The sequence below is a fragment of the Scomber scombrus genome, chromosome 23 (assembly GCF_963691925.1).
Source record: "Scomber scombrus chromosome 23, fScoSco1.1, whole genome shotgun sequence".
NCBI classification, from domain to species: domain Eukaryota; kingdom Metazoa; phylum Chordata; class Actinopteri; order Scombriformes; family Scombridae; genus Scomber; species Scomber scombrus.
In genome coordinates, this window is record NC_084992.1 from 17091999 (window position 1) to 17113907 (window position 21909).

Below are 21909 nucleotides of genomic sequence, written 5' to 3' on the forward strand. Positions count from 1 at the left end.
AATTCATTACATTTATAACTGCAGATTGAATAGATTATTGCATAAAACATTTATTAATTTATCACCAACTTCTTGAACCACACTATCATCAATACATACATCAAAAAAATAAATACCTGCTGTCAGCCAACGGGATTTTTTACAACCTAGTACTAACCTAAAAATGTGTTATAATGAATGGTTTCTAAATGATCTACAAATTGCTAGTCAATTCTTTATTAGCAGTTAACAAAGCATAAGTCAACATTAGTCACTGAAGGGTTAGACGGGTGCCTTAAGGTCCTAAAATTCATTAGACTTTCTATGTATGCTGTTTTTCTAGTGAGAAATCTGCTCAGTCATGCACACACTGATGCTCTCACTCTGACAGGACAAACTGGTTTATCATTTAGAATATTATTCCAGAGGGGAAACTGGTTTTTATAGTTTATTAAAGCTGCCATAAAAGCTGTGACAAGCTATTAAATTTGACTTGATGAAGTTTGCAGACGCACTAGTATAAGGGCAAAGCTTTACTGTGGCTCTCGTATATCAAACTTAAAGGAAAAATAAGATGTTGAAAGACCTTGATAGAGGAGTTTATAATGTGTCTGCATATTCACTTATGAGTTAACAGTGAACTTGTTCTATATGGTCTGTTAGTCTTGTATTCTCCCATATATTTAGTATATTACACTACATATAGTTTTTAATTTAGTTGTGATGATGATGACAGCCTGTAAATAAATTGCTAATTTCACAGTCTAATGCTGCTTCTGTTTAGACATGGTTACTCCTACTGACAATACAATTAATATTTCAGAAACTTCAGTCTTTAAGAAAGATGAAACACTGCACATTCTGTCTGCAGTGTGTCTCTTTGGATGTTGCTCACAGTTGCTTGATTGCCAGTAAATGAATCAAACCACAGCTGCAAAGACTTCAGTTAAATTTAATCATTTTCAACATTAAGTATTTCCATACATACGAAATGTCACACAGATGTTTTGGCTGTTGTGTAGCCTTCAGCTGTGTTGCTATGTATAGATTGATGCTAACAGGAGCTAAATGATGGCTAGAGTGTTCTCTGTGTAGATCTAACGAGCACACAGCTTTGATCCTTTGATGCCTGTGTAAGGCCCATTTATTGACCGGGGGGAAGAAGGGGGGAAAAGAAGGCTGAAATTGGCCATGACCACTACAAGAGGATGCTTGTCTATCTCTCTTTCATTCTCTCTCTTGATCTCTGTCACACATGATAAATGACCAAGAGATGATTTTGTCTCTCAAACTGCAGAAAAACAACAAATCTACAGGAAAATATATTTGTCTACACAACAGATGCAGGCCTATTTATCTTTATTTTTGCATTTTCAATGAACCCTCCCCTCCCTCTGTCTCTCACTTTAACACTCTAGAAACAGCTCTTGAGACAGGATATGCCTGAATAGCTGACCTCTGTCATCAATCAAAACTAAGACAATGAACCATGTAGGAACAATAAGAAGGGGTTAACCAAACATTACATATACATATACACACAATCACAATGTAAGTAACCCTTTTTATTGTCTGGAGGCTGGAGCACACACTGTATTTTTCTTGTAATAAATCATATTCAAATGAAGCTAGTGTTTATCATAGATTTCATCCTGTCTGAACAGCACACACAGAATATAGTCAATAGAAGTTCATTTCACTTCAGATGTTAAACTGTCTTCACCAACTTAAACAGCAGTAATAAACCATCATTATTTGTAGTCAACCTTAACAGCCACGTGTTAAAGACACAGCAGTTGTCTCATTTAAGATGATGCTTGTTGTCTGCTGTCACTTAACATAATGCATGCTGAAGTGTTAGCATTGCGCAAGGGAGGCCGCTAATGGGTACGCCCTCTAATGGGATAGTCTGCTAAGAGCTGGTGTATTCCTTTAACCTGTGGAGGACATCTGTCTGCGATCGACTTCAGCGGAACAATTCAGAGGAAACAGCAGCTGGAAAAAGGCTGAGTGGATAATATTGCTATAAATGTGCGTTTCTGCAGAGTGTGGGACTCATGCAGCTGTGTCCTGTCTCACCGTAGGGGCCAGTGTGTGTGTGTGTGTGTGTGTGTGTGTGTGTGTGTGTGTGTGTGTGTGTGTGTGTGTGTGTGTGTGTGTGTATTAAAAAAATGTGGGGGCAGGAGCATGTTGTGTGCACCTCTTTGCATCTTTTCTCTCCATCTCGTCAGTTTTGACTGACAGATGAAGGAGGGAGGTGTATAATTTATCACTTCCTGGTTGGTCCGAACCCGCAATGCCCTGCAGCTAGAGACTTGAGTTGGTCCCCCAGAGCAAAAGCCAGTTTATTAAACCTTTAATGGACACACACACACACACACACACACACACACACACACACACACACACACACACACACACACACACACACACACACAGTTGGTCTCTCTCTCCCTGGCTGCCCCTCAGTCATGTTTAATGTATAATGAATGAAAGATTCATGGCAGGGGAGAGGATTTTGTATTTTAGGACTGCTTATTCATTTATACTCACACCAGTCGCTTTTTAAAATTATACCCTGGGTGTGATTTTTTTTTTTAAAGGCTGTTAGGCTGTCAGGTTGCCAGGTTTTGAATCATTTTGATGTGCCATTCCTAATTTTCTGTCTTTTTTATTGTTCCAGTTATATCCACATTGTAGCATTTAAAAAGCCCTTTATTTATCACTGTCCTATTTGTACTATTTATTCATCTAGGGAGGACAGGGAAGGTGTGTGGGGGGAAGAATGCTTTTTTTAGCAACAACCTGCATCACATGCATAGCTGAATCTGCAATATCACTATATTTACTTTAACAGTGGATCAAATGTGAAAGGTGTCACTTGTAGTAACAAATCCGCAGAGAATTATCACCCGAATTTGCCGTTTCTATCAGTTCTACTGAGACCTTTACGTTTTTTTAGCTCATTGCTTTGGTTTTACAGCCCACAAACCTCACAGTTCTACTTCTCTCTCACCGCTCTCATCAACCTCATTTCCAGTCACAGCTATTCTCAGCAAATAAGCTCTGATAAACCCAGTATGACTAACCAGCCCCAAACAGTAGACAGACAGAGTTAGCGGGGAGTGAGTGTTCGACTCATCAGATAAAAGTATAATAATGTTGCTCCGTGCAACAACAATATCACCATATAAATGTACTGTTTACAGCTTGTTTTAAGGCCCTGAAGTGGCCAAAAAATAGAGAATTTCTTGTATTAAAAGTGAAGGTTATTCAGCTACCCAGAAACAACAAAGACAGGGCAATAAAAATACAGATTATGTTATCTTACATGTATTTTTCTATCAAAAACAAAGAGCACACTTGAAAATAGTTTGATCCTGGCTGACGTGTTATATCATGTCAAATTAATTGATAAAAGGCACTTACTGACATGAGATCCACTCTATGAACCTCTCAGTCTTGTACTGTTAAATGATTCTATTCAAAGATGAAGCATCATAGCTTCTTAAAAAGGCGCTGTGTGAAGTTTGTAGAAATTAGAAGTGAAAACCCTGACCTGATGTTCCCTGCTGCAACATGTGGCCTTTACCACCAAACGCGCACATCTGCTCGTGCACACATCACACACACATGCACACATGAAGGGGTACTGAACGTACACACAAAGACACACAGGCAGGAGGTGATATTTGATACGTGGTGAGCTGCAGGCTCCCGCTGTCAAAGAAGAGGCATTTACCCAACCTGCAGAGCATCTTCTCCTCCCTTGTGACACATGTCAGCTCAAATTTATTCATAATCAGCTGCTAACAAACAGCTACGTATGTCATCACGAAGATGAAAGACAAAGAAAGAGTAGATGAAAAAGAAGACATTTGTATGTTGTGTTTTCTTTCTGAGTCATGCGTCGTGCCTTTTTTTTGGCGTGTGTCTGGATGTGTAGGGTTAGAGGTGTGTGAGTGTGTTAGAGAGAGGCAGAGAGAGGGGCAGATGGTGTAGCTCTAGGAATCATCTCTCTGCATTAGGGTGCACGGCAGGTGGTGGCATCGCGTGCATGATTGTGTGTGCGTATATATGTGTGTGTGTGTGTCTGTCGTTACGTCCTACACAGCCAGCAAGGACCAGTTTACAAGGACATCTCTGCAGACCTTGCCTTTGGCCTGTGTCACTAACATTTATGTCTACATCGAAGCATATATGTGTGTGTGTTTGTGTGTGTTTGTGTGTATGTGTGTGTATTAGACCACCAGAAGGACAGAGGCTGTAGAGTGAATGTCTGAGTGGGGCTGCAGGGTGATGAAAAAATTGGATGGATGACAGAGCAGAAGAAAAGAAGAGACAAAAGGGACAGAAGTATGAAAAGAAGACAGACAGACTGAAAAGTCTCCATTGTTTTTGTCGCCGCCTTTCTCATTTCCTTCATTTTTCATTTGAAGTCATCTTTGATTGACAGATTGAAGGGGTAAGTGTTTATTTCATTGGTGTGGAAAAGTGGAAAAAAGGCACTAAAGTACACAAACAGACTCCCACATATTTTATATTTGAGGAATAGTAAAACCAATGTATGTGTGTGTGTGTGTGTGTGTCTCTGTCTGTCATATGCATCTGCTACAACAGACTGCAGTCTCTCTCCTCACACTGGCTGATTTTCAGGAAGTGATGGCCATCCGTGAGCAAATCAGAGCATGGCTTGCTGTTGGACTGCCAGGAGGCTTTTAGCTGAACAGATGGCTTCTTAGTGAATGAGAAATGACATTCATGTGAAATTTTTTACGGGAAACAGACACAGACTGACTGGATGAGGGAGTCTGGGAGGAGGCAGGGGGAGAGAGAAGATGTCTGTGATTTAGTTACAGGCAGATGTCAGCGTATTGGGGTCTTTTTTTTCTTTCTTCATCTCAGAGAACACTGACAGACATACAGATAGGCTCTAAGTGGAAAACCATGTCAACGCCGAGCATCTTTTATTAGAATATCCTGATATGGTATTTTGAGTACCGTCCACCATAACAGGAAGACGGGATGATTGCGATGGTGGTCGACTTCTGCCAAAGTGGGGGATCATGTTCTTCAAAACTCCCATTTGAGATCAGCATAATCAATCATAATCATAATAATGACTTAACTTGCTTATGATTCCCCATGAGCAATTATATTGATTATATGAAAGGGAATAATTACATTTGAGGAGGAAATCATGCATGTGAGTGTTTTTGCCGTTGTAAAGTACATGAAAAAGTGTTGCAATACTGTCATTTTTGCATCCTTAAAATTGCCTGGTGGGACTGTTAAATATACTGTAGTGCACCATAAAGTAAATAGGGAGTGATTTCGGACTCAGCTATGAGTCATTGTGATATCAAAAATATGGTTTGGTAGTAGTAGTAGTTCATAAGCGTGTTCATGTTATTGTGTGTGCGTTACTCATTAATTTGTGAGTCTACATCTGCTCATGTGTGTGAACAAGTGCGGGTGTTTAGTCATGTTTCATTAGTTGTTTGACTTGTATGTAATTTTTCTCTTCTTTTTTTTTAGCTTTGGTTGATTCGTTTGAGGTTAAATAAATCTCACAGGCTTCATTCATTAGCATTAGTCTTTAATCTGTCCCCTGTTGAGTTAATCTGTAGCTCAATGTGTTCCTTTCTTTGTAGTGTGTGATGAGGGTTGTGCATGTGTGTGGGTGTTTCACAGGGATGTAACAATTCAGGAACCAATTACCGGTTCTACCTTCATCGGTAATAAAACTGTCTTTGTGGATTTTCTGTTCTTTCTCTGAGCATGTCTGGCCTTTTTCATCAAGGTCAAGAAAGATCAGCTGTGCTAGGATTTAAAAAAAAAAAAAAAAAAAACCTGAGGATTTCTTCAGACACACACACACACACACACACACACACACACACACACACACACACACACACACACACACACACACACACACACACACACACACACACACACACACACATGCTATACCACTCCAAAGAAGTTCAGTACACAGCTGTGCTCTTTCCTTCCAGCAGCTGGGACACACTGACACACACACGCACGCACACACACACATACACGCATTCATACTCAGACAGAGCTTTGTCCCGTGGTGGAGGATGGCAGACGCATAGAGTAAGAGAAACAAGAACTCAAACACAATTCGGAAGCTTTTGGGATTTCATTCATGTGATAGTTTTGAGATTAAGGAGACAAATATAGCCGAGATTACACATCATGTATTATGTACAAGTATATTGCATTATTCATTATATGTCATGATTATGCATAATTAAGTTTATTGTATTTCTCCCCGCAGTGGATTTGACTTGGAATTAATATGTAGGAAACAATATTTGATATACAAGCAAGTAGAAATCCAGAAGGACGTTTCAAGAGTAATGGAGATCGTTGTTTGTCGTCTATATGATCGTAAAGAATGGAAATAAGAAAAAAAAGTCACAAAAAGAGTGTGAAAAAGAATGATAAAGATATACGCTGTTAAGGATTAAAGGGTTTAATCTGTAGCTGTGATTGTGTGCGAGGGCAGAATGAAACATGGGTCTCTCACCCCTCGTCTCTTTATCTCTTTAAACCACTTGCTGGGAATGTGGTGTTTGATTGATTTCCTCCTGGCAACCATTATTTCTCTCACATTTCTATGGCTAAAGAAGGAAATGAACAGATTTATTTTGTTCCGTGTTGTTTGTACAGCTTCCTGTCGGCTTCACAAGCTTCCGGCCGTCTGAGTCTGTCATTAGAATTGATGTTAGATCTGATGAATGAAAGCAGAAAATCTCACCTCTCCCTCTCTTTGTCCTCAGACATCATGCTGGGTCCGGACAAGTTGGAGGGCGTGGCCAACTTCAGCACCTTCCTACTGGACCAAAGCACAGGCACGCTCTTCCTCGGTGCCAGGGACGCCATACTGGCCGTGGACATCAACAAACTCAACCAAAAACCGCGCAAGGTAGAAGAGATGTGTGTTTGTGTCTGTGTTTGAGTGAGACCTCAGTAGGTATCATATTTTATGATTGGCTGCAACTATATCACCACACATTTTTCAAGTTGAAGCACTTTTAACATGAACAGAGATTTAAGGGGTCTTAATATTGCTACATCCACTTAATATTTTGGGCAAAGAGTAGTATATTAGACTTCAGTGATCCTGGTTTTTATGTTTAACCATAAAATATCATAAAATATGGGACTATTAGACTGGATTCAAAATGCTAAGCGATGTTTGCAGGGTTAAAAAAATCAATTTTACAGTTTTTTGCGTAGGTAGAGTTTAGGAGTCTCTGGATAATTCATTGTGAATGCATTTAACTGTTGAGCTTACATCCTTTTTGTCTGTTTTGACCTGTCACAGTAGGATACTACTAAAATACATGATGACTGAATTCCATTTAACTGCTTCTGATTCATTGTAGAGTTCATTAGAAAGGAGTCATTGTTTATATTGCTCTTTCTCTCTTCTCTTGCTTCAGATTGTTTGGGATGTGCCAGAGGAGAAGAGGAGGTCATGTGTCGCAAAGGGAAAGACAGAGGTGAGCACTGTGTGTGTGTGTGTGTGTGTGTTTCCTCTCACACACCCTTTCCTGTTGTCTAATACAGTTTACAGTAATATCTGCATCACATGAGCACTGTATTCATCCTAGAGCCGTAAGAAAGGTACTGGGAACACACACTGATGACTGATGAGTGATTTACAGTGACTCACAGTATTTGCAGTAGCTATTTCCTCCAATAATCCTGTTCTAACCTTGTTGTGAGTGATGATGCTATTGAAACATCCAGGAATATCCTCGTAAGCGCAACCTCTGAATTTTTCCCCTGTCCAGATAACGTGTGTTGTGTCATTTAAATGTTCTGAAACTTCGCTGAATCTCTGTAATATCATCTTCCTTTATGAAACGTCAAGTCCAACAAATCTCTTATTGAATTTTAGTTCTTTGTCTGTCTTTGAGGATTTACTTTTCAAATAATACATTATTTAATAATTTTGTTCGTGCAGTTATTGAAAGCTAAACCTACATGTGAGATCTAGATGTGATAAAGTGCTCTCGAATCCCAATTCTAGCAACGCGGGTTTGTTGGATTTAAGTGCCCTCAAACATTTGAAATGTGAATTTTTTTTGTGCTGGTGCCTGTATTGTGTGTTCAAGCATGGCTGTTTATATAGGGGTCACAACCCTTTACTGTTAGGAATGGGATGGGAAGTTCTGGGAATCACGCCAAGTCCTCATCAGGGATATGTGTGTGTGTGCGTGTGTGTGTCTGTACTGAATCTCTGTAATAAAAGAGAGTAAGAGTAAGAGAGAGTGTATGTGAAGCCACAGATGTCCAATAAACCGTCTGAGGAAAGTGATTAAAAAGGGCGCGCTGTACATCTCATTATGCTTTGTCAACAATAGGAAATCAACCAAATTGTTTACAGGCAACGAACTGTACACTGGAGCTTTATTTGTCGGGTTATGTCTCACTCTGTTTGCTTTGACAGTTTTCCAGGCAGTACTAGTGTTCAGAAAGCACTACGGTGTCACAATGTATCCTTCTAATGGAGAAAAATACCTCAACTACAGTATACTCACGCTAACTGGACCTGATAATGCTAAAAAAACAAGCCTGATAAATGCCTCCAAGTTCAGAAAAATTAGGTCAAGTGTAAAGATAAACAAACCCAATGGAAGGTCAGTGTTTTCAAGGAAACAAAAAGCAGTTAGTTCAGACTCATTTTATACAATCATCAGGGTAGTTTTCGGTTTTATACCTAAAGGCGATAAAAAGGTGAATGACTGATAAAGGCCGTAAAGAGAAGGGTTGTATTTTTCCAAAGACATTGATTATAAGATTATATGTGAGTCTGTAGGAAGAAGAAGGAGGGGAGAGAAGGAAGGAAATGGGAAGAAGGGGGGTTGGGGGGGGGTGGATAGACTGGAGTAAGCAACAAAGGATGAGGAGCATTGTTATGAGACAGAGCGAGATGCAGTGCAGGAGAGAAAAGGGACAAGACTACAGACATAACAAGACAGTACCTGAGACGTTGTGTGTGTGTGTGTGTCTGTGTCTGTGTGTGCGAATCATGCAACTAACTCACTCATAGACTTAGAAGGACAAATCAGGACAAGTCTGCCATGTTGCAAAATCCTTCACTGCTATTAGCAAGATGTTACTACACACTAGAAATTAGTGATGTTGTAATAAATCAAATGGCAGTTCACTGGACTTTAATGTTAACGTTGCATTCACTGTAACACACAAATCTCTGTTGGAATAATATCCACCACATCCTAGCCTACAGTACATGGAATCTAATATTAAACATCCTGTGGCTCATTCCTGTATCAATAACTGTTGACTGATAAGATGATATTATCTGGTGTTGACTGGAGACTCTCCTAGATAATATACTTGTTTTTGGGGGCTGTTAAAAGATGGCTATCAACACTGTCTGTCCTAAATGAAGGTGCGTGCCTAGTCCATTTTTTAAAACCAGAAAGGAGCTGTTTATATGCTTAAACCTGTATTATATTTGTGGCCACTGGAGGGCAGTGCAACAAGCTGTTAAAACTAACACTGACACATTATCACTGAAGTATTCTCTCAACTTATCCACTCTCCTACAGTAGCTGTCAGCTCCTGTGGGAAATATGAGACTCTTTAGCTGCTAAATGCTCCACTAAGTTAACCAGCTAGTCACTAACTTTATCTGTTATTTGGTTATGGATAAGTATGTTATGTACATTGGGTTTTTATTGCCTTTTTGTTGATAGCAGCTGCCTGTTGAGGGCAGTGAGAGCAAACCAAAACAGTAAAGCCATAAAACTCGAAGTTGGGTGATAATACTCTGTGGGTTTGTCAATATGAATTACACCTTTCATATTACACATATTCATGTTGATTTTTGATCTAAAAATATTGATTAGAGCAGCTTTAAAAGAAAAAAAGATGCTTGTTTTTATGATAATATCACTCGGTATGGTTGTAGATGGTTTTGTGTCGAAAACAAAATCTGGTGTAAGAAAGTACTGTCTAAGTGTTAGTTGGCGGAGGAGAAGAAGCGAGAGAATAGAGGTTGAAAGTCAAGCATTAGGAGGAAAAGAATAAAGTCCTGCCGTGTGCACACACACACACATAATTCTCTGTAATTATTACTAAATTGCTCTCAGTGTCACTAAAGCTTTTTAGATGTTTTGGTGGCGGGTCATTTAATTTTGTCCACACTGAAGTCACGGAAGCTTTTAACACAAGAAAGCATAATTAGTTTGAATTATAGTCTCCGACACACTCGTATAGAACAGAGTCGAATAGAATAGATCCATTCGATTCACCTCATGCTGGATTGGAAATGAGGCTTATTAGTAGAAATGAGGTTAATTTGGGCTGAAGGAGTAGATAATCCCAAGATGATCCCGCTGTTATCAACCTGAGCTCTCTTTCTCTCTATGTGGCTCTCTGTCCGTCTTACGTGGAGCTGTACCTATGCGAAGGTTAGTGTGTGCTGAGGATGGGTAGGTAGTGATTTGGGGGATATGATCTGGGCATCAGACAGGATCAGGTCCCTGGAGTGAAGGTGACTCATGCCTGGAGCTAATCCAGGATGGCATACTGTATGTGTTTGTGCACGCAAGGGCTCACACACGCGCACAAGTTCACCCAAATTGCCTGCGTCATAGTTTCACGGTTACCAAGGAGGGACAAAGGAGGGTATTTTTCCATAACAGATATGGACTGAATGTGTTTGTATTTGTAAAAGAAAGGAGAGATGGAGAGAAAGAGAGAAGGGAGGGCTTCTGTTCTCAACAAATACATAATCTACGCTGTGTATTTACGGGACAATGGAGCACAAAATGTTGTTTTTTTATGCATTTGTATATGATTTATGCATGAGAATAATGGTTTTAGGTTACAGTGTGCATGCTTGTGTGTTTCTGTGTGTGTGTGTGTGTGTGTGTGTGTGTGTGTGTGTGTGTGTGTGTGTGTGTGTGTGTGTGTGTGTGTGATTGGGTGGTCTCTGCTGGTATAAATGGGGGTCTCGAGTGTCTCATACAGCAGTGAGGGTCTCTAGTTTCCAATCAGAATCATTGATACTCCAGCTATTCTGAGAATCCTCTCCAACCTCCAAAAGCTTCGATTTTGGTTCTGAAACAAGATAGTTAATTTACAAAAATATGTGACTCCAACACAGATTAATTAATTTAAAACAGTATATAATATTTAATACAATATACTAGTAATAATATATATAATAGAATAGAATATAATGTATAATACTATTTTTGTAATAAATATTAGTTTATATTCGTATCCTCTGAGTTGTGAATATTTCTGTAGTTATGTATTGTAAACACTAATCAAATTGTAATTTAAAGACATGATAAAGTTGTATATTTTAAACTCTGCATATTTATTATTGTATAACTGTAAAAAGAAGCTCCTCTTCATATGGAGAAGATGTTTCATGACTCAAACTGAGTCAGACTATTGATAATAAAATACAATTTAAAAAGTACTGTTTGTTTTTTCCTTTATTTTGTAGTTGTACCTGGATGTTCAACTTTTTGATTTCTGGATGTTTGTCTCCCCCTGCAGGTGGACTGCAACAACTACATCCGCCTGCTGGAGTTTCTAGGGGACGGACGCATCTACGTGTGTGGCACCTACGCCTTCGACCCCCAGTGTGCCTTCCTGGTTAGTGTGGTTGTGTTTATTCTGTTGTTGGTCTGTGTTTGCACGGAAACACACATTCTTTTATCGTCTATCCTAACTGAAATGCAACCTGAAGAGATCAAATTGAAACAAGACTGCAGAGAAAAGTGAATTATTTATTTGGCATCTAGATGTTGTCTTTGTGGTTCTAACATTTCTCTCTCTTTTTTCCTGTCGTCCTGCAGGATGTCTCCTCCTTCACTCTGGAGAAAGTGGAGAATGGGGGGACAAAGATGGAGACAGGGAAGGGGAAGTGTCCCTTTGAGCCCAGTCAGCACTACACGGCTGTTATGGCAGGTGAGTCAGGACTGCAGGACTGATGACTTGTTTGTTTGTTGATCAGCATATCATTGCAATCTAATATATCATTTTAAAGGCTTTTATGCAGTATTTAAATAACTAATAATTTTCTTAACTTTATAGGTGGTACCCTGTACACAGCAACCACCAGCAATTTCCTGGGAACACTCTTCGACATCTCCCGGGCAACAGGTCGTGAGCAGGAGCGCATCCGAACTGAACAATCCAGCAATTGGCTCAATGGTAAGACATACATGTCTGCACACAACTTTCACCAGGCATCTCTACATTTATCATACATTCACACAAGAACAAGTATGTTAACAGGTACATTTGTGTGTGTGTGTGTGTCTGTGTGTTTCACAGACCCAGAGTTTGTGAGCTCAGCCTTCATAGAGCAGAATGCAGACAGTAACCCGACAGGAGATGACGACAAGATCTACTTCTTCTTCAATGAGGTGGCCAGGGAGTACGACTTATATACCAAAGTCAAAGTGCCCAGGGTGGCACGAGTCTGCAAGGTAAGCTCTTGGTAATATCTCGATTGATTCATCGATTCATTGACTGATTGATCGCCTTGCATGACTTTGGGCTTGTCTTTCCTTCAGTCGGATGTGGGAGGGATGAAGACCCTGCAGCGGCGTTGGACCACCTTTCTCAAGGCCCAGTTGGTGTGTGAGGACAAACCCAGCGACCAGCGTTACAACATCCTGACTGATGTTTTCACCACGCAACACACGCCAGGAGACCCAAGCAGCACGCACTTCTATGGGCTTTTCACCTCTCAGTGGTGAGCTGAAGAACACATTAACACATAAGCTAAACTAACAGGCTGCTGGCTGTAGCTGCATATTTGAAGCCAGCTTTTAACTCTCAGCAAGAAAGCGAATATTCATATTTTCAATCTATTTGTTTAAAGCAGAGGTTTATAAAAGTTTAAAGAATAGAAAGAGTTCGTACAACTTTTTGCCTCCAAAAGTGACTTTCCTTTCTTTGTTCCTGTGTCTGTGTCATAGGGAAAACGAGGAGTTATCGGCAGTGTGTGTTTTCAGTCTGTCTGACATCAGCAAAGTGATGGACGGTCCCTTTAAAGCATTAAAGACTTGCGAGAACCGGATCAGCCCTGAACCTGTCCCCACACCAAGGCCCGGCCAGGTACTAAACCTTAAAACCAAGTTAGAACTGCACGGCTCTACTCTCGCTATATCTCATTTTTGCAATGTCTTTTATTGCGTTATATTACTGTAAATGACTCAGACGGTATTTTATCCCCCTTCTATCCACAGTGTCTGAACAACGCTATGAAGGCTGAAGGATTTGAATCATCGCTGAAACTCCCTGACAAGGTGCTGACATTTGTGAGAGAATACCCTCTGATGGAGAACAGTGTTACTGCAGCGCCCCTGCTGGTCCGAAAGGGGATCAAATACACCAAACTGGCTGTAACACAGACGGGAAGCAAAGAGGAGCGGAGGGGAGCAGTGCTTCACCTTGGAACAGGTGATTGAAGTTACACTGACATGGATACTAAAAACTGTTTATGTCATAATTTCAAATACATGATTTGACTTATAAAACAAGACAGTAGATAATAAACCTAATTTGCTGGGTTGTATTTATGTGGGAATAATATGGAAATAATCTCATTGTAAGACCCTTGTCAATTTAAGTCAAGTTTTTGCAGTGTGTTTAATGTCAAATAAATGAAACTTAAAGTAAATCAAAAATAAACTAAACATTGTGTGTTGCAGACCGTGGGGAGCTCCATCGTGTGGCAGTAGTGGGACAAAACGCCACCTTACTGCATGAGATTCCTCTGTTCACATCACAGGAGCCTGTTAATAATATATTACTGTACAAGGTAAATGATCTGCACAGCACTACACAAACATTCACAGACATCCATGTATTCATCTGCAGTGCCCGGAAACATCAGTTTTGGTGCTCAGTGATTCTGTAATGGTTCCTATTGTTTCCAGGGCCGGACTCTGGTGGGCAGCCCTCTGTCTCTGGCTCGTGTCCAGGCTGAAGGCTGCGGTGTGTATCCCAGCTGTGAGGTGTGCGCCAGAGCCAGAGGACTGGGCTGCGTTTGGAAGGAAGATGCCTGCCAGTACACAACGGCAGAGTGAGTACTACGTTAGCATCATAGAGAAATTGAAGGCACCCAAAAGTGAAAGGCAAAGGCAGAAAATGTTTTGTGTGTATGTTTTTGATAAACTAATCATTATTTTAAGTCATTAATTCTTTTTGAATTACCAAGATTCTCCAAACACCTAAGCACACTTTTAGAATAGTCACAATAGTAATGTAGTGTGTAAGACATGTAGAAATAGACTAAGTTAGGAAGCAGTGTTTCCTTTACATTCAGCACCAGCAGGTTGTCACATTATAAAATCACAAATTAGTATATGAATTAATTAATTTGTCTTTTATTCATAAATGTGTCATTTACTCCATACAATGACAAACTATGCAGTGTCACCAACAACACAAAAAGAGAGAATAAGTAATTCAATGATTTTTTCAGCCTTTGTGTATTATACTGTTTATATATTTTTATATTTTGTGTGTGTGCAGGCCTACTCCAGGTGATATGGTCGACGATGCCTTGAGGAAATGTGATACAACGGAGGGTAAGGGTTTCCCCTTTGATGATATAATATGATATGATATAATAATTATTCCCTCTTGCATATTTACCTGAAATATCTTTCTCTAAGTCTAAGTCCAAGCCTCCCTGTTTGTTCTCTCCTCCAGGGCGTTGCTCCCCATCCACGAGGGAGCTGCGAGTTTCCATGGGTCTACGCCTCCTGTTGCCATGCTTCCAACTGTCTCCCAGGCCTTGTAGCTGGGAGCATCCTCCCCACAGACACACGAGGCAGCACCACTCTGACCTAGAGGTGACGGTCACCATGGAAAGCCTGGGAAAATACATCTGCACGTGCCAGGTACAGAGAAAACACACACATAAGAACACCTACCGTTAAAGGGTCGTGTTCACCAAATTTCCATTTCTCAGCTGATTGAAAATACTAAGTCACACCTCTCTCTTCCTATTCTCTGTCCTATCTATCTACTGCAGGAGGCAGGGCCAAGTGTCAGAGACCCCACCCCATGCCGCAGAGCAGCCTATCATCTGACACTAGAGGGCCCCAGTGCTGGAGGAGCAGTGGCGATAGCAGGAGGCCGTCATTTCATGGCCTTCTATGTCATTTTCTTCTTTGGTGGTATAGGATTTGCTGTATTTCTCTACTGCTTGGTGATACATCGGCGCAGTTTTGGGCGCCAGGGCCACCACCTGCCAGATAATTCGCTGTCATCAGAGAAGGGGCGGGATCTGCTCGGCTCCTCAGCCACCCCACAGTCCCCCAGCAGCGCCAGCCTGCTGTCTGAGGGATTCCGGTTGACTGAAAAACGGAATGGGACAGCAACCACAAATACGACCACAACGTTACTCAGCAACCAGGGTAATGGTGGTCACCATGGAAACAGCTACAGCGGCACCCTGATCAACAGCAACTCCAGCAATGGCCATGGGAATAGCCTGTATTCCAACTGCAACACAAGCAACAGCCATCTGAAATTCTCCTCCGAAATTTTAGCTGCAGACATGCTGGATGGAAGGACGGGGGAGAGGGAGAGGGGAAGGCCTGAGGGGGGAGAGAGGGAGTCGGGAGAGGGGGGCGAGGTGGATGAGGGGCTGGGGGATGGATTAGCAGGGTTAAAAGGACTAGAGGAGGAACTTGCAAACCTTCCTGTGTATAAATCACCAGCACCCCTGGCTAAGTGTGAAGAAAGCTCAATATGAAAAGGTGATCCAAATATGCTCTACTGTACTAGTAAACCATTTTGCATCCTCCAAATAAACTGGATAATAGTGCGAGGAATGCAAAATGGGAGCCTCAAAATGGCTGTAGCCAAATGCCTTTGGATGGGAGCTGTGGCATGAAGAGAGAGTAAAGAGATATAAAAGAAATATATGATAACTTATGTCTAAGCATGTGAGAAAGATAGCTGAATCATTCCAGATGGAGAGAACTGTGAGACAGAAAACATATTTAAGTGTCGGAATAGACTGCTTATTGTCAGTCACTCAGGATGGGAGCCACAGCTAAATAAATGTGTCAGATGTACATATAAATGTATATATAAACAGTCTGAACGTGAGCGTGATAAGACACAATTCAAATGTTTCAAAAAAATCAAAGATTATATGTCTGCTTGTGTGGACATAGAAAAGCCATACTGTCCTTCTCCTTGTCTTATGTTGTGGTTTGCTCTCTCATTCTCTTCTACTCCTTATGGCTCTGCAAAAGAAAAAAAATTGCACATTTGACTTTTTCAGCACCTCTGTGTCTATCTTTCTCTCTCTGACACACAATTTAAACACAATCCCAGACCTTCAAAGGTCCAAAGGCACCAAAGGACTATTGAGCCATAGACTGCCCAGTCAAACTGCACTGATCCTGGGCTTCAGACAGAGAGATGTCACTGTCAGAGACTAATGAACCTTAAATTCACTGAGGAAGCAGATGAGCCACAGTGACCATGATGGGGCTGTTCCTGCCTACGCTGCCGCAAAGGTCAAGAGGATGATAAGGTTCACTGTCACCTGTCAGATTTATGTCAGTGTGGAAAACAAAGTGTGCACAGCATGCAAGGAACTGACAGCTGCCCAGATCTGTCACTGTTCATTTTCACAGTTACTGACACAGGAGGCAAATGGTTTTCAGATGGACGTGAAATTCATTTCAGCTTCTCAGAATGGACCTGTCCAGACACAAAACCACCATCTCCTTGTTTTGTGTGTGTGGATTTCAAAACGTAAAAAATGTATTGTTTTTGTCATGTTGTTTTGTAATAAAGCCTAAAAAAGTTGATCCTATCTGGTAGATGTCTGGTGAAAGTCTGATTGTGAGAGAGTTCACAGATTTGAAAGTCATATCTGCACCTTTTGTGTGTGTGTGTGTGTGTGTGTGTGTGTGTGTGTGTGTGTGTGTGTGTGTGTGTGTGTGTGTGTGTGTGTGTGTGTGTGTGTGTGTGTGTGTGTGTTAAAATTCAAATAAAAAGATTAAAAAAACATCTGCCTCTCTGAGTAAAAACATATCAGTACAAGTGTAAGTACTGTGAATGTTTGAAAGTAGAAGCTTTCTTATCAAATATCATCTTTCTAAGTTATGATTTAAATAAGATTAAAGCTCCATTCAGACACAGTGAACAACACAGGAGGAGGCGGGGAATGAAATATTATCTGTGCTTCTCCTTAATTGAGCTAATGCTTCCTGACAGTATAATAGTGTCAGTGGGGAAATGACAGGATATGGCCTGTAATAGAAACTGACATTCAGCAGGATAAAAGCCAAAAGCCACAAAGCCATGAATAGTCATGTTTCAGACATAAATGTGTATTGATATCATTCAGTGCGACAGTTTCTGGCCCCCATCACTTATATTAAAAGCGGTGTTGAAGGGGATCTCTTACAGTAATAGCCAGTATGAACAAAAGGATTACATTGAGAAAGCAGATTTAAATTGACTCAAATGACAGCGAATTAGAATACAACCAGCAGTTCAGTACAAGCTTAGTTGCATCACAACTTTAAGACAGCCAGGGCAGTTTGCTTTTAATGTTAGAAATAACATAATGGTTTTTGACAATGTAACTTAACTATAATGTAGTTGCTATGCATGGATATTAAAAGTTTGGATAAGAAAAGATAAGTTGACGTAAGTATTACAGTGATTATAAAAATAACTTTTAAAGACGTTCTAGTGCATGTAGCACCCTTAACATGTACGGTACACACAGAGCACATTCATTAAAAATTTAGACAGAGAATTTTCCATTAGAAATGGCACCATCCTTTAAAGAGACCAGGCTTTTTGTGGATGGTGGCTGTGATGTATATTTCAGTATGTAATCCTCCACCCACCCATCCTTCACATTAACGATACCATTATATACATACAAACAAATTAAAGTAAAAACCAACATAAAGTGTCTTAGTAAGATGAGAAGGCCCATGATGTGATGTGTGTGGAAGGATTATAAATTGGGGGTGAATGGCCTGATGTCAAGGTGGATCAAAGAAAATGGAAGTTTCTTTTCTATCCATAGACAATAAAAACCTATTTTTAAAAAAAAAACCTAAACCTAAACCTAAAAAATTTAGCAAATTAATCAGGGATGGACACCTTTGAGAATGCTCTCATTATATGCATACACTCTCATTCCAGCTTGTTATGAGCCAGCTTTAAGAACAGGAGTTTTAATAGAGATATATCTAACTTTATATAGAATTCAAATTATGTGACTAAGTAGGCTATGGCATTTGTATGGATACCAGCACATGTAGGAATCAAAGGAAATTAAATAGCTGACAAGTGTGCCAGGAAAAGGGAGCCACAAAAATGAATCACACTGACAAATGGAAATGAATATCACAATTAAACATAAGTTGAAACAAAGGTGGAAAAAGCAGTGGGAAGAAAAGAGAAAAGGAAGGTGATTGTACAAAATTCAAAGAAAAGTGAGAAAACATAAACATATCCAGGATGTGTTTTAGTCATACAGGATTGAACAGCACATTATTTAGAATAGTAAAACATAATTTAAATGTTATTTTTATAGTTTTCTGCATTTCTTTCCAAAATATGATGCTGAGATAGGGAACTGATACTGAACCTCAATTTTATTTTTTCTAATGTTTTCTTCTTTAATATTAATGATGTTATAGTTAGATGGTGCATCTACACTCCACTCCACTTGGTGGCGCCGCAGGAAGTCCCCGCAGACTAGACGTAATGACGTCGTAAACGTCACCGTACGTACGCCGGAAGTTCGCTACAGCTTTAGTCCAGAAGTCTAGAGGGTAGACATTGGGATTCAGCCATAGCGGCGACATGTTGACCCGACTGACGCGGTACGGGCCCGCTGTCCCCCGGTTACTCTCTAACGTTCAAGCTCGGTATGTGTCACAGTCGAAACCTGCCGGAGCCGCCGGTTCGGCCGCTGTGACGGAGCTGCACCCCGCTGCAGAGGCTGGACACGGCGAGGTCAACCCGTATGTGAAGGTGAGTTCCTCTCACGGAGCATGTACACACACTCACACACAGGGCAGACAGTGGTTCTGACATATTAAACGTGTTATTACACTAAAATGCACCGTGTCCCTCTGTCCTCTGTATCAGAGCTAACTTACACACAGGTCTGTATGCAGCTTGTACCCGCGTTACTGTCAGCTTCAGCTCCATTTGTTTACAACACTCATGGTGGATGACTATGAGTTTTTACACAGATCAGCATGCTAATTTGAATTTATTAATAGATTTTAACAAACATACACTTGTCCAGGTGCTGAGTCAAAAAACAAACCATTTTATTAAAACTGGCGTAGAAGAACTGGTAACACTAAAATAAGCACATGCATTAAATTAAAGGGACATTTCACTGCTGTGTATATAACTTTGTCTTAAAACTAGGTCACCTTAGTTGGAAAACTGCCTTTAGACAACAGGAATAGTTTGTAGATTCTCCTTGTTGCTTTTAAAGGGCAATCCTACAACAATCAGAATGCACTGAATGTCACGTCCAATCAGGCTTACTTACACTGTCTATGCTGCAGTCAGTTAAATTATGTGGATCAAACACACTTACCAAGTAACACAGTCACTGGTGTACTCAGTTAGCAAAGTCTGATATAATATTCAGTCAGAAAACAAAGAGCTGCAAAGCTTGTTGCAGTGCAAAGTTTTCTGTTCTGCCTACGCTTGACCTGAAGATGATCTCCAGCTGTCAGGAGAATGGAGATCCCTCTCTGGGCTGATGCTGTACAACTCCCATGATAGCTTCCTCTTCCACACTCATTTTTGTCTAATTCCACAGCTTTATATGTTATGTACTCCTGCGTTGTTCTACACCAGGCATGTCCAAACTATTCCATAAAGGGCTGTGTGTCTGCATCAAGGGTGCACGATTCGACCAGTTAGCTTGTCTGAAGACTGAGATCAGCTGATTAAATGAGTCAAGCCTGGTGTGCTCCTCTTTGGTTGGAATGAAAACTTGCAGACACACAGCCCTTTATGGAATAGTTTGGGCACCTCTGTTCTACCCCATGCTAATCAGTGTTTTCTTCAATAAACCTGTTTTGAGTATTCCTTTTTCACTGACTAAATTTGGGACATTTTTAGATGCAGCACTGTCAGCCAATCAGGAGAGATGTTGTGTGCTGCGTTTGGATTTTATAACAGAATTAATACCGAGAAGCACAGTTGTTACACAGATGATGAACAACAACATTAAAATTTGAATCTTACGGGTCAAACTTGACACTCATGTAGCTGTTACAGGAGGTCAGTGTGATCATGTCATATATTTGTGTTTTCACAGAATCCAGACTACCATGGCTTCTCCAGCGATCCCGTGGTGGATGACTGGAACATGAAAGTGGGCTTCTTCTTTGGCATCTCAGTGGTTCTTGTCATCGGAGGAACATTTATCAGCTACTTACCAGACCATGGGTGAGTTGTCTCTTCTGGCTTTGATATCTGGTATCACTTTTGCAGTCGTTTAAAAAAGATGAAAACATGCCAACAGCCACTGACCAGTTATGGCGCTTTTCCACTACACCGTTCCAGCACGACTCGCCTCGACTCACAACAACCCAAACATGGATTCATTTTCAAATACAAATATTTTGGCTTTCTTAGATTTATATTGAACAAAAATGGATGAGAACACACAGGTGCATCGATAAATGATCTGTTAATTTTTATACTACAAAATTACAGTTTGTGCATTTAAAAAGAACCAATTCACATTTAGATCAGGAGACTTCGGTGAAAGGACATGAACTCAACTAAAAGATTTTGATTGCATAAAAAAAATTCACAGGTAACATAATAGTTTAACAGTGATCAAAGTGTGGAAACAGTAGAAACATTGTTTAGCACAATGTAGAACAAAATATCAACAGTAACAGTAATACAGGAACACAGAAAATTAGTCGTATGTCGTACTGTCATGTATGTTTTAAATTAAAAGCATAAAATAATCCCATTTGAGAAGCTGAAACCAGCAATATGAACTTGACATTTTGCTTTAACAAATGAATCTGGAAAACCCAGAGTTAACAGAGCTAGTTGATAAGCAGCTTTGTGATACAGGTTATCCAGAATCAAAAAGAAAGCCAGACTAGGTTGAACTTGCTTTGTGGTTCAGGTTTTTGGTCAGCAGTTGTAAATGTGAATGGCTGGTGAGCAAATGGTGCAGCCGAGTAGGTTTGGTCTCAGTGGGAGGATTAAAGGGAGTTTACAGTCAAGCTTGTGTTTATTATTGATGTATAGTGGTAAAATGTTCTCTCTCTCTCTCTGTGTGTTTTCCAGCATGCGGAAGTGGGCCAGAAGGGAGGCTGAGCATCTGATTGTGCAGAAAGAGAAAGAGGGTCTTCCTCTCATAGGGGAGAACTACTATGACCCAAGCAAGATTGTTCTGCCCACTGCTGGAGAGGAGTAGGATGTCCAACGTCCAACTTAATGTGTTTCAGGATAACTGTATTTCTCTATGACAGAATAAATATTGTACATGTTGACTTGTGTAACTGTTATGAGTGGACAATGATTTTGTGAATCTATTTCTATCATCCCTTCAAATATTACTCTCCTCCATCTTTTGGTGTCCACTGAATTTGCTACTAAAGGTCCCTCTGTGTAGCAGTCAGATGCTAACTTGTCTACTGTTTGGTACTGGACAGGTAGACACTAACATCTCTTGAGTGTTAACAAGTTAATATTTTCCTCCTAATACAAACTACAGCTGAGGTTGATTGGATTGTCATTAGGTTTGAAGATATTTAGTCACAAACCAATGTATTGGACAAATGTAAAATCTCACCTGATGATTGTGCTAGATGAAAAGAGTCGGGATGTGTT

At 40.4% G+C, this 21909-nt stretch overlaps 2 protein-coding genes across 2 annotated transcripts in view; both read left to right on the forward strand.

The window, feature by feature from the left end:
• The window catches only part of sema4f (sema domain, immunoglobulin domain (Ig), transmembrane domain (TM) and short cytoplasmic domain, (semaphorin) 4F), a 50794-nt gene extending 33997 nt beyond the window's left edge, over positions 1 to 16797 (forward strand). The window contains exons 2-15 of the mRNA XM_062445101.1: positions 6792 to 6937; positions 7458 to 7517; positions 11563 to 11661; positions 11865 to 11976; positions 12103 to 12222; positions 12346 to 12500; positions 12588 to 12769; positions 12996 to 13134; positions 13266 to 13479; positions 13731 to 13840; positions 13959 to 14104; positions 14557 to 14612; positions 14737 to 14927; positions 15062 to 16797. Of these exons, the coding sequence (XP_062301085.1) occupies positions 6792 to 6937; positions 7458 to 7517; positions 11563 to 11661; positions 11865 to 11976; positions 12103 to 12222; positions 12346 to 12500; positions 12588 to 12769; positions 12996 to 13134; positions 13266 to 13479; positions 13731 to 13840; positions 13959 to 14104; positions 14557 to 14612; positions 14737 to 14927; positions 15062 to 15787 (2456 nt within the window). The 3' untranslated portion in view covers positions 15788 to 16797. The remainder of the gene's footprint in view (positions 1 to 6791; positions 6938 to 7457; positions 7518 to 11562; positions 11662 to 11864; positions 11977 to 12102; positions 12223 to 12345; positions 12501 to 12587; positions 12770 to 12995; positions 13135 to 13265; positions 13480 to 13730; positions 13841 to 13958; positions 14105 to 14556; positions 14613 to 14736; positions 14928 to 15061) is intronic.
• A 2016-nt stretch (positions 16798 to 18813) lies between these two features.
• Positions 18814 to 21578, forward strand: ndufb11 (NADH:ubiquinone oxidoreductase subunit B11). Its single transcript, XM_062445102.1, has 3 exons — positions 18814 to 19053; positions 20369 to 20499; positions 21364 to 21578. Exons 1-3 carry the CDS (start codon positions 18883 to 18885, stop codon positions 21491 to 21493), a joined length of 432 nt encoding a protein of 143 aa, XP_062301086.1. The 5' UTR covers positions 18814 to 18882; the 3' UTR covers positions 21494 to 21578.
• Positions 21579 to 21909: the final 331 nt, after the last annotated feature.

Coding starts and splice junctions, on each gene's coding strand:
- ndufb11 (XM_062445102.1), top strand. CDS start 18,883: ATGTTGACCCGACTGACGCGGTACGGGCCCGCTGTCCCCCGGTTACTC. Junction 19,054..20,368: donor AGGTCAACCCGTATGTGAAG/GTGAGTTCCTCT, acceptor GTGTTTTCACAG/AATCCAGACTACCATGGCTT. Junction 20,500..21,363: donor AGCTACTTACCAGACCATGG/GTGAGTTGTCTC, acceptor TGTGTTTTCCAG/CATGCGGAAGTGGGCCAGAA.